The following is a 14,577-nucleotide window of genomic DNA, read 5'->3' on the forward strand; positions in this document are numbered from 1 at the left end:
CATGTGTTGATAACAATCACACCGCTGTCGTACCTCTTCTAAAGGATGAGGTAATCTTCCTACCCATGAATAATCTTCCTACTAACTAAGAATGAAATGCAAATATATAGTAAAGTCAGTGGTGGAAAAAGTATCCAGTTATCATACTTTAGTCAAAGTAAAGATACCTTAATAGAAAATGAGTCAAGGAAACGTGAAAGTCACCCAGTAAAATACTACTTCATTAAAAGTCTAAAAGTATTTGGTTTTAAATATACTTAAGTATCAAAAGTAAATGTAATTTCTAAAATATACTTAAGTATCAAAAGTAAAAGTGAAAGTATAAATAATTTCAAATTCATTATATTAAGCAAACCAGACAGCACGATTTTCTTGTTTTATTATTTTACGGATAGCCAGAGGCACAATCAGACATAATTTTCAAATGAAGCATTTGTGTTTAGTGAGTCTACCAGATAAGAGGCAGTAGGGATGACCAGATATGTTCTCTTGATGTGTGTGAATTGGATCATTTTCCTGTCCTGCTAAGCATTCGAAATGTAACAAGTATTTTTGGGTGTCAGGGAAAATGTACATTATTATCTTTAGGAATGTAGTGGAGTAAACGTAAAAGTTGTCAAAAATATAAATAGTAAAGCAAAGTACAGATACCCCAAAAACTACTTAAGTAGTACTTTAAAATATTTTTTACTTAAGTACTTTACACTACTGAGTAAAGTATGTTCAAATCACAGGGTATGTTCAAACCAGTTTTGTAGTCGCATGACAATTACATTATGACAAGGTGCATAATTCCTGTATAGAATTCAGTACACTCAGTAGAGTGTTGGTTCATCCTCTACACAATGTGTGCTCAGCACTGTGGGTGCACATACAATCGTAGCCATTCGTAAATCAAAGCACAAGTCAGTGGTTGAGATGCATTTGGGCATATCCAAAAATCTATTTTGTGCAGTAGCTGACTAAATACGGAGTGTCATTTTTCCTGACTGTGATTCTATATTTATTAGGGCAGCAGCTACTCTTCCTGGGGTCCAAACACATTAAGTCACTTACATTACACATAAAACAAAAGATAAAACAGTACATCATTCAACATTATTACACTACTACATATCGGCAATACAAAATGTATAATTCCACCATACAACAATATTACAATGTACTGTACGTGTGTGTAGAGTGTGTGTGCTAGCGCCTGTGTGCGTATGCGTGTGTCTGTACCTGTGTGTGTGTGTCTCTTCATAGTCCCTGCTGTTCCATAAGAGTTTTTTTATCTGTTTAAGAGTGTACCTCTGCTAATAGAGCTGATACATGTATATTCCTACCACCTATTGGGGACATTTGCAGCAGTCACGCATTCCTCAAGCTAACTCTCCTTACGTTCAGAACAGTGTGTGTGTGTGTGTGTATGGGTATGTGTTTGTGAGTTTACGTAATGTGTGTGCACACGTGTTCTGGTAACTGTGTTTTATTAGGTGTGTGTGTGTGTGTGTGTGTGCATTGCCTTCTATAAAGCTGTTGTGCATGTCTCACTTTACAGATCTCCTCACTATGCCTGCCCAGAGGTCATAAGGGTAAGTGTACTCCCTCTCCACCTCTCTCTCTCTCTCGCTCTCTATTTCTCTCACCTCAGTGTTGTATCTCTCTCTTTTTCTCTCTCTCTTTTCTCTCTCTCTCTCTCCCTCCCATAATGGCATTGCAGCACAAGCCCATGTGCCCTCCAACCATTCACTTTAGAGTGCTCTACTCTCAGCTCTGTATACAATGAACCTTCTCTCAGCTCTTCGCCCCTCAGGCAGTGGCAATGCCACACAGCCACGTGTTGTGTCATCACAAGTCGTCTGATATACTGTAAGCAGTGCAGCTGTGAATCAGGTGTATGCAAGGTGGATATGTGCTTGCATTGTCAGGTAGGATCCTGCAAGTAAGCATTTCGTTGGACGGTGTATACCAGGTGTATCCCGTACATACAACTAATAAAAGTTGAAAGTTGAAACAAAAACTATGCTGTATGCCAGCTGTCATGCAGTTGGTTACTTACAGTGCCTTCAGAAAGTATTCACAACCCTTGACTTTTTTCACATTTTGTTATGTTACAGCCTGAATTTAAAATGGATAAAATGTAGATTATGTGTTACTAGCCTACACACAATACCTCATAATGTCAAAGTGAAATTATGTTTTTAGAATTTTTTTAAAATTAATAAAGAATGAAAAGCTGAAGTATCTTGAGTCAATAAGTACTCAATAAGTTTAACAAGTATCATAATAAGTTCCATGAAAAATAATAGTATTTAAAATGATTTTTCAATGACTACATAATCTCTGTACCCCACATACAATTATCTGTAAGGTCCCTCAGTCAAGCAGGGAATTTCTAACTTAGATTCAACCACAAAGACCAGGTAGGTTTTCCAATGCCTCTAAAGAAGGGCAACTATTTGTAGATGTGTATAAAACATAAAAAAAAAAAGGTTTTTTAAAAAGCAGACATTGAATATGCCTTTGAGCATGGTGAAGTTATTAATTAGACTTTGGATGGTGTATCAATACACCCAGTCACTACAAAGACACAGGCGTCCTTTCTAACTCAGTTGCCGGAGAGGAATGAAACCGCTCAGGGGTTTCACAATGAGGCCAATGGTGACTTTTAAACAGGTACAGAGTTTAATGGCTGTAATAGGAGAAAACTAAGGATGGATCAACAACATTGTAGTTACTCCACAATACTGACCTAATTGACATAGTGAAAAGAAGGAAGTTTGTACAGAATAAAAATATTCCAAAACATGCAACCTGTTTACAATTGTATTTATTTTTTATTTCACCTTTATTTAACCAGGTAGGCCATTTGAGAACAAGTTTTCATTTACAACTGTGACCTGGCCAAGATAAAGCAAAGCAGTGCGACACAAACAACAACACAGAGTTACACATGGAATTAACAAAAGTACAGTCAATAACACAATAGAAAAAATCTACATACAGTGTGTGCAAATGAGGTCAGATTAGGGAGGTAAGGCAATAAGTAGGCCGTAGTGGCGAAGTAATTACAATTGAGCAATTAAGCACTGGAGTGATGGATGTGCAGAGGATGAATGTGAAAGCAGAGATACTGGTGTGCAAAGGAGAAAAAAAATAACAATATGGGGATGTGGTAGTTGGATGGGCTATTTACAGATGGGCTATGTACAGGTGCAATGATCTGTGAGCTACTCTGACAGCTGATGCTTAAAGTTAGTGAGGGAGATATGAGTCTCCAGCTTCAGTGATTTTTGCAATTCGTTCCAGTCATTGGCAGCAGAGAACTGGAAGGAAATGCAGCCAAAGGAGGAATTGGTTTTAACACAGTAACACAATAAGGCATTGGTTTTAACACAGTTACAGTTTACACAGTAACACAATAAGGCACTAAATTAAAACATATATATATATATATATATATATATATATATACATGTTTTTTTTTTTACTGTTTTAATTTAGTGCCTTATTGTGTTACTGTGTAAACTGTAACTGTGTTAAAACCAATGCCTTATTGTGTTACTGTGTAAACTGTAACTGTGTTAAAACCAATTCCTCCTTTGGCTGCATTTCCTTCCAGTTCTCTGCTGCCAATGACTGGAACGAATTGCAAAAATCACTGAAGCTGGAGACTCATATCTCCCTCACTAACTTTAAGCATCAGCTGTCAGAGCAGCTCACAGATCTGTATATATATACTGTATATATATACTGTATATATATATATATATATACAGTGTGGGAAAAAAGTATTTGATCCCCTACTGATTTTGTACGTTTGCCCACTGACAAAGAAATGATCAGTCTATAATTTTAATGGTAGGTTTCTTTGAACAGTGAGAGACAGAATAACAACAAAAAAATCCAGAAAAACACATGTCAAAAATGTTTTCAATTGATTTGCATTTTAATGAGGGAAATAAGTATTTGACCCCTCTGCAAAACATGACTTAGTACTTGGTGGCAAAACCCTTGTTGGCAATCACAGAGGTCAGACATTTCTTGTAGTTGGCCACCAGGTTTGCACACATCTCAGGAGGGATTTTGTCCCACTCCTCTTTGCAGATCTTCTCCAAGTCATTAAGGTTTCGAGGTTGACGTTTGGCAACTCGAACGTTCAGCTCCCTCCACAGATTTTCTATGGGATTAAGGTTTGGAGACTGACTAGGCCACTCCAGGACCTTAATGTGCTTCTTCTTGAGCCACTCCTTTGTTGCCTTGGCCGTGTGATTTGGGTCATTGTCATGCTGGAATACCCATCCACGACCCATTTTCAATGCCCTGGCTGAGGGAAGGAGGTTCTCACCCAAGATTTGACAGTACATGGCCCCGTCCATCGTCCCTTTGATGCGGTGAAGTTGTCCTGTCCCCTTAGCAGAAAAACACCCCCAAAGCATAATGTTTCCACCTCCATGTTTGATGGTGGGGATTGTGTTCTTGGGGTCATAGGCAGCATTCCTCCCCCTCCAAACACGGCGAATTGAGTTTATGCCAAAGAGCTCCATTTTGGTCTCATCTGACCACAACACTTTCACCCAGTTGTCCTCTGAATCATTCAGATGTTCATTGGCAAACTTCAGACAGGCATGTATATGTGCTTTCTTGAGCAGGGGCACTTTGCGGGCGCTTAAGGATTTCAGTCCTTCACGGTGTAGTGTGTTACCAATTGTTTTCTTGGTGACTATGGTCCCAGCTGCCTTGAGATCATTGACAAGATCCTCCCGTGTAGTTCTGGGCTGATTCCTCACCATTCTCATGATCATCGCAACTCCACGAGGTGAGATCTTGCATGGAGCCCCAGGCCGAGGGAGATTGACAGTTATTTTGTGTTTCTTCCATTTGCGAATAATCGCACCAACTATTGTCACCTTCTCACCAAGCTGCTTGGCGATGGTCTTGTAGCCCATTCCAGCCTTGTGTAGGTCTACAATCTTGTTCCTGACATCCTTGGAGAGCTCTTTGGTCTTGGCCATGGTGGAGAGTTTGGAATCTGATTGATTGATTGCTTCTGTGGACAAGTGTCTTTTATACAGGTAACAAACTGAGATCAGGAGCACTCCCTTTAAGAGTGTGCTCCTAATCTCAGCTCGTTACCTGTATAAAAGACACCTGGGAGCCAGAAATCTTTCTGATTGAGAGGGGGTCAAATACTTATTTCCCTCATAAAAATGCAAATCAATTTATAACATTTTTGACATGAGTTTTTCTGGATTTTTTTGTTGTTATTCTGTCTCTCACTGTTCAAATTTAATTACTATTGAAATTATAGACTGATCATTTCTTTGTCAGTGGGCAAACGTACAAAATCAGCAGGGGATCAAATACTTTTTTCCCTCACTGTATATAAATAACTTTATGTCCTGAATACAAAGCATTATGTTTGAGGCAAATCCAACACATCACTGAGTACCACTCTTCGTATTTTCAAGCATAGTGGTGGCTGCATTATGTTATGGGTATGCTTGTCATTGGCAAGGACAAGGGAGTTTTTTAGGTATACAAAGAAACAGAATAGAGCTAAGCACAGGCAAAATCCTAGAGGAAAACCTGGTTCAGTCTGCTTTCCAACAGACACTGGGAGACAATAACCTAAAACATAAGGCCAAATCTACACTGGAATTGCTTATCAAGACGACATTGAATGTTCCTGAGTGGCCTAGCTGCAGCTTTGACTTAAATTGTCTTGAAAATCTTTGAAAAGACTTGAAAATGGCTGTTTAACAATGACTAACAAATAACTTGACAGAGTTTGAAGATTTTTTTTTAAGAATAATGTGCAACTATTGTACAATCCAGCTGTGCAAAGCTCTTAGTGTCAAATGTAGTTCTGCAGGAGGGGTGAAGTCAGGCGCAGGAGACTTTGGTACGTGAAACACGTTTAATGAAGAATGCAAGTCCAAAGAACTGAACCGACAAGGCAGGGTAAAAATAATTCCAAAGCGAGTCAAACACAGTCTAGGAATGTAGCGGGACGCAGCCCAGCAACCCTAAAGCCAAAACGCGTAACGTATTCTTAAGGACAAGAAAAAATAATCCCCCAACCTACAACAACAGACACGAAACAATCCCGCACAACCCCACACACAAAACAGACAGACTGAATACCCCACTAATTAATAAACACAAAACAGGTGCTACCCTAACCAGACATTACCAAACGAAACAGAAAAGGAAATCGGTGGCAGCTATTAGGCCGGCGACGACGACCGCCAAGCGCCTCCCGAACGGGGAGAGGCGCCACCTGTGGACATGGTGACACTTAGACACTTACCCAGAAAGACTCACAGCTGAAATCACTGCCAAGGGTACTTCTACAAAGTATTGACTCAGGGGTGTGAATACTTATGTAAATTAGCTATTTCTGTGTTTCATTTTCAATAAATTTGCATACATTTCTGAAAACAAGTTTTCAGTTTGTCTTTATGGGGTATTGTATGTAGATGTGTGAAAAAATATATATTTAATACATTTTGAATTAAGGTCCAGGAATGGCTGAATAATTGCAACATTTACCTAGAGCAAACGCTGCAGATAGCAGTACTGTGTTATTTGAAAAGTCATAGTCAATCGATCAATAATATAATAATTATTTGATCAAAAATATTTATCTTTAATTTACAATCTGTAGAAACTATGAGAATAGAAAAGTTCAGAACTTTTGGGAAGCATCACAGCACAGTTGAAAAATATATGGCAAATAGAAATCCAATATGGATGGTGTTAAGAGATAGATGGAAGGGGTTGAATGGAGCTGAAGGGTGGGACTAATAACAACAAAATAACAAATGTAAAACATACAGAGTCTGTAAAATGTATATACAGTGGTTGCTCAACTAAAAGTTTTGAGATTATGCTGCGAGACTTAGAGGTCATTTGTGGTTTAGTATAGTACCCTGCGTCACTGCTTCATTGCTCCAGACCAGAGCAAGAGGGAGTTAGAGCACTGATTCTACTTTATGGTACCAAAGCGCTAATGTGTGTCTAACTGACAATGAATGGGTGACATAAACCAAATAGAAACTGATAATTGTGCACGACTTCAAAATTGAATTTCAATGAACTGAATGATGAGGATGAAGAAGGTGATTGTTTTTAGAACTATAGTGTAAGAATTTCTATTCCTCTGTCCTGCACGCTCACACTCTGAAAAAGACAGTGTGGTTTTTATTTTAAGGTTAAGGTTTTTAATTCTAAGAGAAACTAAAATGTTGAGTTATATTCCATGATGTTCTTAAGATATATGTGTTGACTGAATATAAGCAAGTGACGTCTGCTAAATAATAAAGTTGATGGCACAGTCATATAGCCTCGGCACCTTCATAAAGCTGAGTGACTCACTCATTCATGGCTTTGGATCAAAATAAATAAGTACCAACATTCTTTCTGATAGTCTTTAATAAAGAAATGTTTTGGTTATCCTGACCTGGACAACATGTATTACTTTGTGCAAGGCAATTGATCAGCATTAAAACTTTGTGGATGGGGCCTCCTGAGTAGCGCTGCGGTCTAAGACAATGCATCGCAGTGCAAACTGAATTGCTACAGATGCTGGTTAGATACCCGTGCCGGCTACGACTGGGAGACCCATGAGGCGACAGTGGGCTTTTGGTTTCTCTCCCTCTAAAAACAGAAATAAATAATTCTAAATAACAAACTGGCTTTATTTACAAATTAGTAAGAATGTCTCACCCCATGTTCAAGAATGTCTTTTTTCTCACTCACTTTAGGTTATTTGAAAACAAAATCATCTCCAAAATATTGTTATTTTTTAAACAAAGCGATTAGTATTATTATTATTAATTAATTTAGAATTATATAAAAGCCCCTTAGATATTCTCACAGATCAGATTTGCCCTAACGAAAAATGCCCATTAGATATTCATTTAGAATCCTCCAAGTCACGTCATTGAATTTTTTTTTTTTCGATATACTGTAGGCTTACTGTAGGCGACATGAGTCTCACTAGTGTTGAGTAATGTGCTGTTAAAAGTGGTGTAGGTCTTATTTATTTAAAAAGCATATTGAAGTTAGAAGCAATAGGATTTGAAGCAATAGTCTACCCTCTGTGATCAACTATTTCAGCACAGTTTTGCGCAGCTCTGAGACAGGCATGAGGACTGGTCTTGATAAATCAATTTGATTTTGATTTTCACTGAATCTCTGTTTGGGTATTGGTTAGACTACAATTAGGTTGTGTAAATGTTTTGCTCTTAGTACTGTGACCTACTCCCGACCGAAACACTAAGGGTTTTGTTTTTCGTTTTTCTTGGAATAGAAACACTATAATATTAATCAAACGAATTAAGCAAAATTTCTTCAAATAAATCCCATATACTATGTTCTTACAAAAATATATATGTTGAAGGCTATCAAATGCTTTTCAAAGATGCCCTCTGGTAGTCAAACTAGAACTAACTAGCATTAATGGTAACAATGGTTAACAATTAAATAACGTGTCATAGAATTCAGAGGCAGCCCTCAAGGTATGCTGCAGTATGACGCAACTTTTACAGGAACAACCTATGTTGGTTCAGAACTTTTGTGAAATAGCACAGTTACAAATATATGGCAAATAGAAATCAAACTGGATGGATATCAGAAATAGAGGAAGGCAAGGACTAAAAACAAACAAAATATAACTATTGTAAAATAGATTGTGTCCGTAAAATCTATATAGTATACAGTTGATGTCAAAGTTTACATACACTTAGGTTGGAGTCGTTAAAACTCGTTTCTCAACCACTCCACAAATGTGTTGAAGCAACATTTCAAAACATCAGTCAGGAAGTTAAAGCATACTTCCAAAGTTGTGGCAAAATGGCTTAAGGTATTGGAGTGGCCATCACAAAGCCCTGACCTCAATCCTATAGAAGATTTGTGGGCAGAACTGAAAAGGTGTGTGCAAGCAAGGAGGCCTACAAACCTGACTCAGTTACACCAGCTCTGAGGAATGGGCTAAATTGACCAAACTTGTGGGAAGCAAATCTTGTAGAAGGCTACCCGAAACGTTTGACCCAAGTTAAACAATTTAAAGGCAATGCTACCAAATACTAATTGAGTGTATGTAAACTTCTGACCCACTGGGAATGTGATGAAAGAAATAAAAGCTGAAATAAATCATTCTCTCTACTATTATTCTGACATTTCACATTCTTAAAATAAAGTGGTGATCCTAACTGACCTAAGACAGGCAGATTGTTGTAGGATTAAATGTCAGGAATTGTGAAAAACTGAGTTTAAATGTCTTTGGCTAAGGTGTATGTAAACGTCTGACTTCAACTGTATATATGTATGTGTATTTGTATGTATGTGTATATGTATGCATGTTTATATATACACTAGCTTTCAAAAGTTTAGGGTCATGTAGAAATGTCCTTGTTTTTGAAAGAAAAGCACTTTTTTTGGTCCATTAAAATAACATCAAATTGATCAGAAATATAGTGTAGACATTGTTAATATTGTAAATGACTATTGTAGCTGGAAATGGCAATTTTTTTAATGGAATATCTACAAAGGCTTACAGAGGCCCATTATCAGCAACTATCACTCCTGTGTTCCAATGGCACGTTGTGTTAGCTAATCCAAGTTTATCATTTTAAAAGGCTAATTGATCATTAGAAAACCCTTTTGCAATTATGTTAACACAGCTGAAAACTGTTGTTCTCATAAAAGGATCAATAAAACTGGCCTTGTTTAGATATTTTTTTTAATGGGGGATTGGAAATGATGCAGACAATTACATTGATGGAAGCTACAATCTATGCGCAATATTAAAGCTAATCCAACACACCCCCCTCCCACAAAAATAAGAAAAAAAGCCTGTAACAAAATGTGTAATAAATCAAGGGGTATTAATACTTTCTGAACTCACCCAAGGGAGTATTTTAAAGGTTAATCTGAGGTTTTCAGTTCATAAAAATAATGTGGAATCTGTATCTCACCTCCATAACAAAATGCATAATTGATTACATCTTTCTCTCTTTTTTTGTCTGTCGTTATCTCTCTCTTACTCTCCCTCACCCTTCCTCACCCTCTTTCTCTCGCTCCCTCTCTCTCTCTCTGTATCTCTCTCTCAGGGGGAGAAGTACGACGGGAGGAAAGCAGACGTGTGGAGCTGCGGGGTCATCCTCTTTGCACTTTTAGTGGTGAGTGATTGACAGCTGCCGTTGCCCTGACGATGACCCTGACACGTCCCGTTGAATTAGTGTTGTGGTTTGATGTGAGTTAAAGTGACAGGGGACGTAGCTGCATGTGACACAATAAGTCTTCATAGGAAGCTGCACCTCAGTGAGTCGCTGGCTTTGGTCTACAGTGACTTGCATAAATGTCTTCATTATGATTTTAAATACCCTGGGGGGGAATTTGAGGTAAGGGACAGGAAAAGGTTTGGAGACATAACTTAATAAATGTGGTAAAACAAACTTCTTGCCAATGGCCTGTGATTCTAGATCTTGTCTGTATAGAATGTTAGTGAAAGATGACATTAGATTATTGGATCAGGACTGAAAATGAAATCAGCACCCTCCATCTTTCATCCCCATGTGATTGGTTGATTCATCATGTTTCTGATTGGAGCAGGGATTTCCTGGGCTGGCTTGACTGTCAGCTTTGTACTGACACACATATGCTCATTAATCAGAGTCTGTGTCATCAGCATTCACACACCGCTATGATTAGACAGTGACAAAGTGGGGAAGCCGAGAACAAAGGAAATAATAGGCTATGTGTCTGTGTGTGAGGGTTTCTCAATTTTTTTGTCAATATGGCCATCAATTATTTCTCCCTGATGAAGATATGTTGAGATGGGAAGAGACCCTATCAGTCATGCTATCATAAACTACACCTCTAATCCATAGAAGTGTGAATACTCTGCCTGTTTCAAATGTCAGATAGACCTTCACTGATTGGCTTGAGTCATGCTCATGTATTGCCTTGCCTAGTGTCTCTTGAAAGCCATTCATGTTAGAGATTTTGAAGAAGGCTGGCTAGATAGACCTACATTGACTGCCACGAGTAATACTTATTCACTGTATTCCCTTGGCTCACAACAATAACCTTCTTGTTTGTCCTTGTCAGATGCATAAAGTACAGTCCCACCTGGCAGTCTTTAACTTTTCTACTTTGGCATTGCTCTAGATTTCCAATGCCGACTTACTGAGTGGTATCACATATGGCCGGTTTCCCGGACACATATTAAGGCTAGTCTTGGACTAGGAAACACTTTCAATTGGGAAATAGGAATCTCCGTTGAACATTCTTTTTTATCCAGGACTAGGCTTTAAGTGGGTCCTGTAGACCAGCCATTAGAATATCTTCACTGGAACTTGAGCATCATTCTGGTATTAATGCTCCTCTCTGTGTTCAGAGGACCACAATGGAAATAAATGGTTAACTTTTCTGTGTTATCCTTGATGATTTGAATGCAGTGTATCACTTTGCTGGCTGGAATTATGAATAAAATCTTATCAATCTCAGGGCGCCCTGCCATTTGACGATGACAACCTGAGAAACCTGCTGGAGAAAGTGAAGTTGGGTGTTTTCCACATGCCCCACTTCATCCCCCCAGACTGTCAGAACCTCCTTCGGGGCATGATCGAGGTGGATGCCACTAAGAGACTCACGGTACATTCCTCTAAGATCAGCTCTAGGATCAGATGTATGTTCGTAACCCCCTTATTTCAGGTAGACAATTCCCTTAATATCTGCTCTAGCATCAATTTAGATTATGGCCCACCTAATCTACCGCTAAGATCAGGCCTAGGATCAGATGTATGTTCACAACACCCTTGTTTCAGCTTGAAGATGCACTTAATACTACATTTGTTCACTTTCAGGTGAAAGGTAAATTGGTTCTCAATCAATACAGGGGGCAACTTGTAAAGGGCCTAAGCAGATATAAATGTAACAAACAATTTCATCTCACTTTATTACCACAAAATATTTACCACCGCAGTGTAAATCAGAGCATCTCCCCCAGCTCTCACCCACAGTACTAGTAAAGCAGAAATCACTTATGACTGTAGAGAAAGGGATCCATCTTCCCCTGATTTAGACTAAAAGACACTCAGAGGCAGTTTCTCATGCTCAGATTAAGAGTATTCCTGGACTAAAAAGCACTTTTAATGGTGTTTCTACAGTTACCATGTCATTTTGTCCAGCAGTAGGCTTAATCTGGGTCCGGGAAACCTCCTCTCTGGATCTAGACTCTAGACAGTAATCCCATTGGTTCAGACATCTGAGACACAGACAGGCGACACTTTAAACCCTCCCACGACTACAGTGTGACTTCCTCTAACAGTTTATTAGATTAACTCTCACTCACATCAGCATTAAGAGTTTTCTGTCAAATAGAGGGTGCTTTCCCAGTTGCCCAACGTCTTAAGTATCCCTCACTCATCCGGTTTTCTCTCTGTTTAATCTACTCGACAAATAATATGAATATTAATGCTATAATGTGTTTTTTCTTCTTTCTATGTATTGAAGTAAGTGGAAGGCCCATAGAAATAGAATGAATATACACTACATGAGCAAATGTATGTGGACCACTTGCACGTCGAACATTTCATTCCAAAATCATGGGCATTAATATGGAGTTAGTCCCCCCTTTGCTGCTATAGCAGCCTCCACTGTTCTTGGAAGGCTTTCCACTAGATGTTGCAACATTGCCCGCTGGGACTTGCTTCCATTCAGCCACAAGAGCATTAGTGAGGTTGGGCACTGATGTTGGGCGATTAGGCCTGGCTCGTGTCGGCGTTCCAATTCCCCCCAAAGGTGTTTGATGGGGTTGAGGTCAGAGCTCTGTGCAGGCTTGTCAAGTTCTTCCACACCAAAGTTGGAAGCACAGAATTATCTAAAATGTCATTGTATGCTGTAGTGTTAAGATTTCCCTTCACTGGAACTAAGGGGCCTAGCCCAAAACATGAAAAACAGCCCCAGACCATTATTCCTCCTCCACCAAACTTTACAGTTGACACATTCGGGCAGTTAACGTTCTCCTGGCATCCTCCAAACTCAGATTCGTCCGTCGGACTGCCAGATTGTGAAGCGTGATTCATCACTCCAGAGAATGCATTTCCACTGCTCCAGAGTCCAATAGCGGTGAGCTTTACACCATTCCAGCCGACGCTTGGCATTGCGTATGGGGATCTTAGGCTTGTGTGCAGCTGCTCGGCCATGGAAACCCATTTCATGAAGCTCAATTAACAGTTATTGTGCTGACGTTGCTTTCAGAGGCAGTTTGGAACACGGTAGTTAGTGTTCCAACCGAGGACAGATGATGTTTACACGCTAAGCGCTTCAGCACTCTGCAGTCCTGTTCTGTGAGCTTGTGTGGCCTACCACTTCGCGGCTGAGCCGTTGTTGCTCCTAGACATTTCCACTTTACAATAACAGCACTTACAGTTGAGCGGGGCAGCTCTAGCAGGGCAGAAATGTGAAAAACTGACTTGTTGGAAAGGTGGCCTCCATGTTGAAAGTCACTGAGTTCTTCAGTAAGGTCGTTCTACTGCCAATGTTTGTCGATGGAGATCGCATTGCTGTGTGCTCTATTTTATACACCTGTCAGCAATGGGTGTGGCTGAAATAGACTAATCCACTAATTTGAAGGGGTGTCAAGATACTTTTGTACATATAGTGTATTATATTTTTGTTGTCGCTACAGTAGGTAAAGACTGGGTTGTTACTAGAAGTCTTAAGTGTGTCGTAATACATACAGTAAGAACACATAAGGCATGTTGCTGTGTTCACTTGTCTGTCTGTCACAGCATCTGTTCCACATGCTGTGTCATTAACACAATGTTTTTTTCCTCTTCCTGTGTGTCTCTACAGTTAGAGCAGATCCAGAAGCACAACTGGTACATGTGAGTACAGCTCCTTTCTGCGTGTGTGTTTGTGTGTGAACATCCATACGACGGGTTGTTTTGTGCATACTCTAATAGATATATGCACTATGTACTTCTATCAGTGAAATGTAATTTAATTTACAAAATGTAGCAAATATTTAAAAAAAGGGTCAGTAGATAAAAGTATTGCACTTACATAGGCTAAATTAGGGAATGGGAACTAATGGAAGCTAAAGTCAAACTTTTTTGCAGCCTTTATAGTAAGAGAAGGTAGGTCCATTAGGACAGATGTGAGAGGTCTATTTTCTGCTACGCTCTAGTAGTTACCCTACACGCCACCTGAACATAAAAGACAATGATGTTCTTAGTTTTAATGGAACTCTGTTCTGTTCCTAAATGGCTTGGCCTTATCAATGCAGGCTTTTAAATACCTCCTCTCAGAAAAGTGCCAAGGTCCGTTCTACTGTTCAGCAATCTAATAATTTGAGTTGCTCATTGCTACATTATGTCAGTTCATCATTGCTATTTAGCAATCTACGATATAGTATACTGAACAAAGATATAAATGCAACATGGTAAAGTGTTGGTCCCATGTCTCATGAGCTGAAATAAAAGATCCCAGACATTTTTCATACACACTAAAAGCTTATTTCTCTCAAATTTTGTGCACAAATTTGTTCACATCCCTGTCAGTGAGCATTTCTGAAGA

General features: G+C 39.1%; 1 protein-coding gene across 4 annotated transcripts in view; it reads left to right on the forward strand.

Moving 5' to 3' along the window:
* LOC106587064 (serine/threonine-protein kinase BRSK2) overlaps window positions 1-14,577 on the forward strand; it is a 200,425-nt gene that overhangs the window by 136,701 nt on the left and 49,147 nt on the right. For all 4 annotated transcript variants that reach the window (XM_014174956.2, XM_014174958.2, XM_014174960.2 and 1 more), the window contains exons 6-9: window positions 1,544-1,577; window positions 10,104-10,172; window positions 11,503-11,649; window positions 13,855-13,886. In XM_014174956.2, the coding sequence (XP_014030431.1) occupies window positions 1,544-1,577; window positions 10,104-10,172; window positions 11,503-11,649; window positions 13,855-13,886 (282 nt within the window). The remainder of the gene's footprint in view (window positions 1-1,543; window positions 1,578-10,103; window positions 10,173-11,502; window positions 11,650-13,854; window positions 13,887-14,577) is intronic.

This window comes from Salmo salar, chromosome ssa26 (assembly GCF_905237065.1).
Source record: "Salmo salar chromosome ssa26, Ssal_v3.1, whole genome shotgun sequence".
In the NCBI taxonomy this organism is placed as follows: Eukaryota; Metazoa; Chordata; class Actinopteri; order Salmoniformes; family Salmonidae; genus Salmo; species Salmo salar.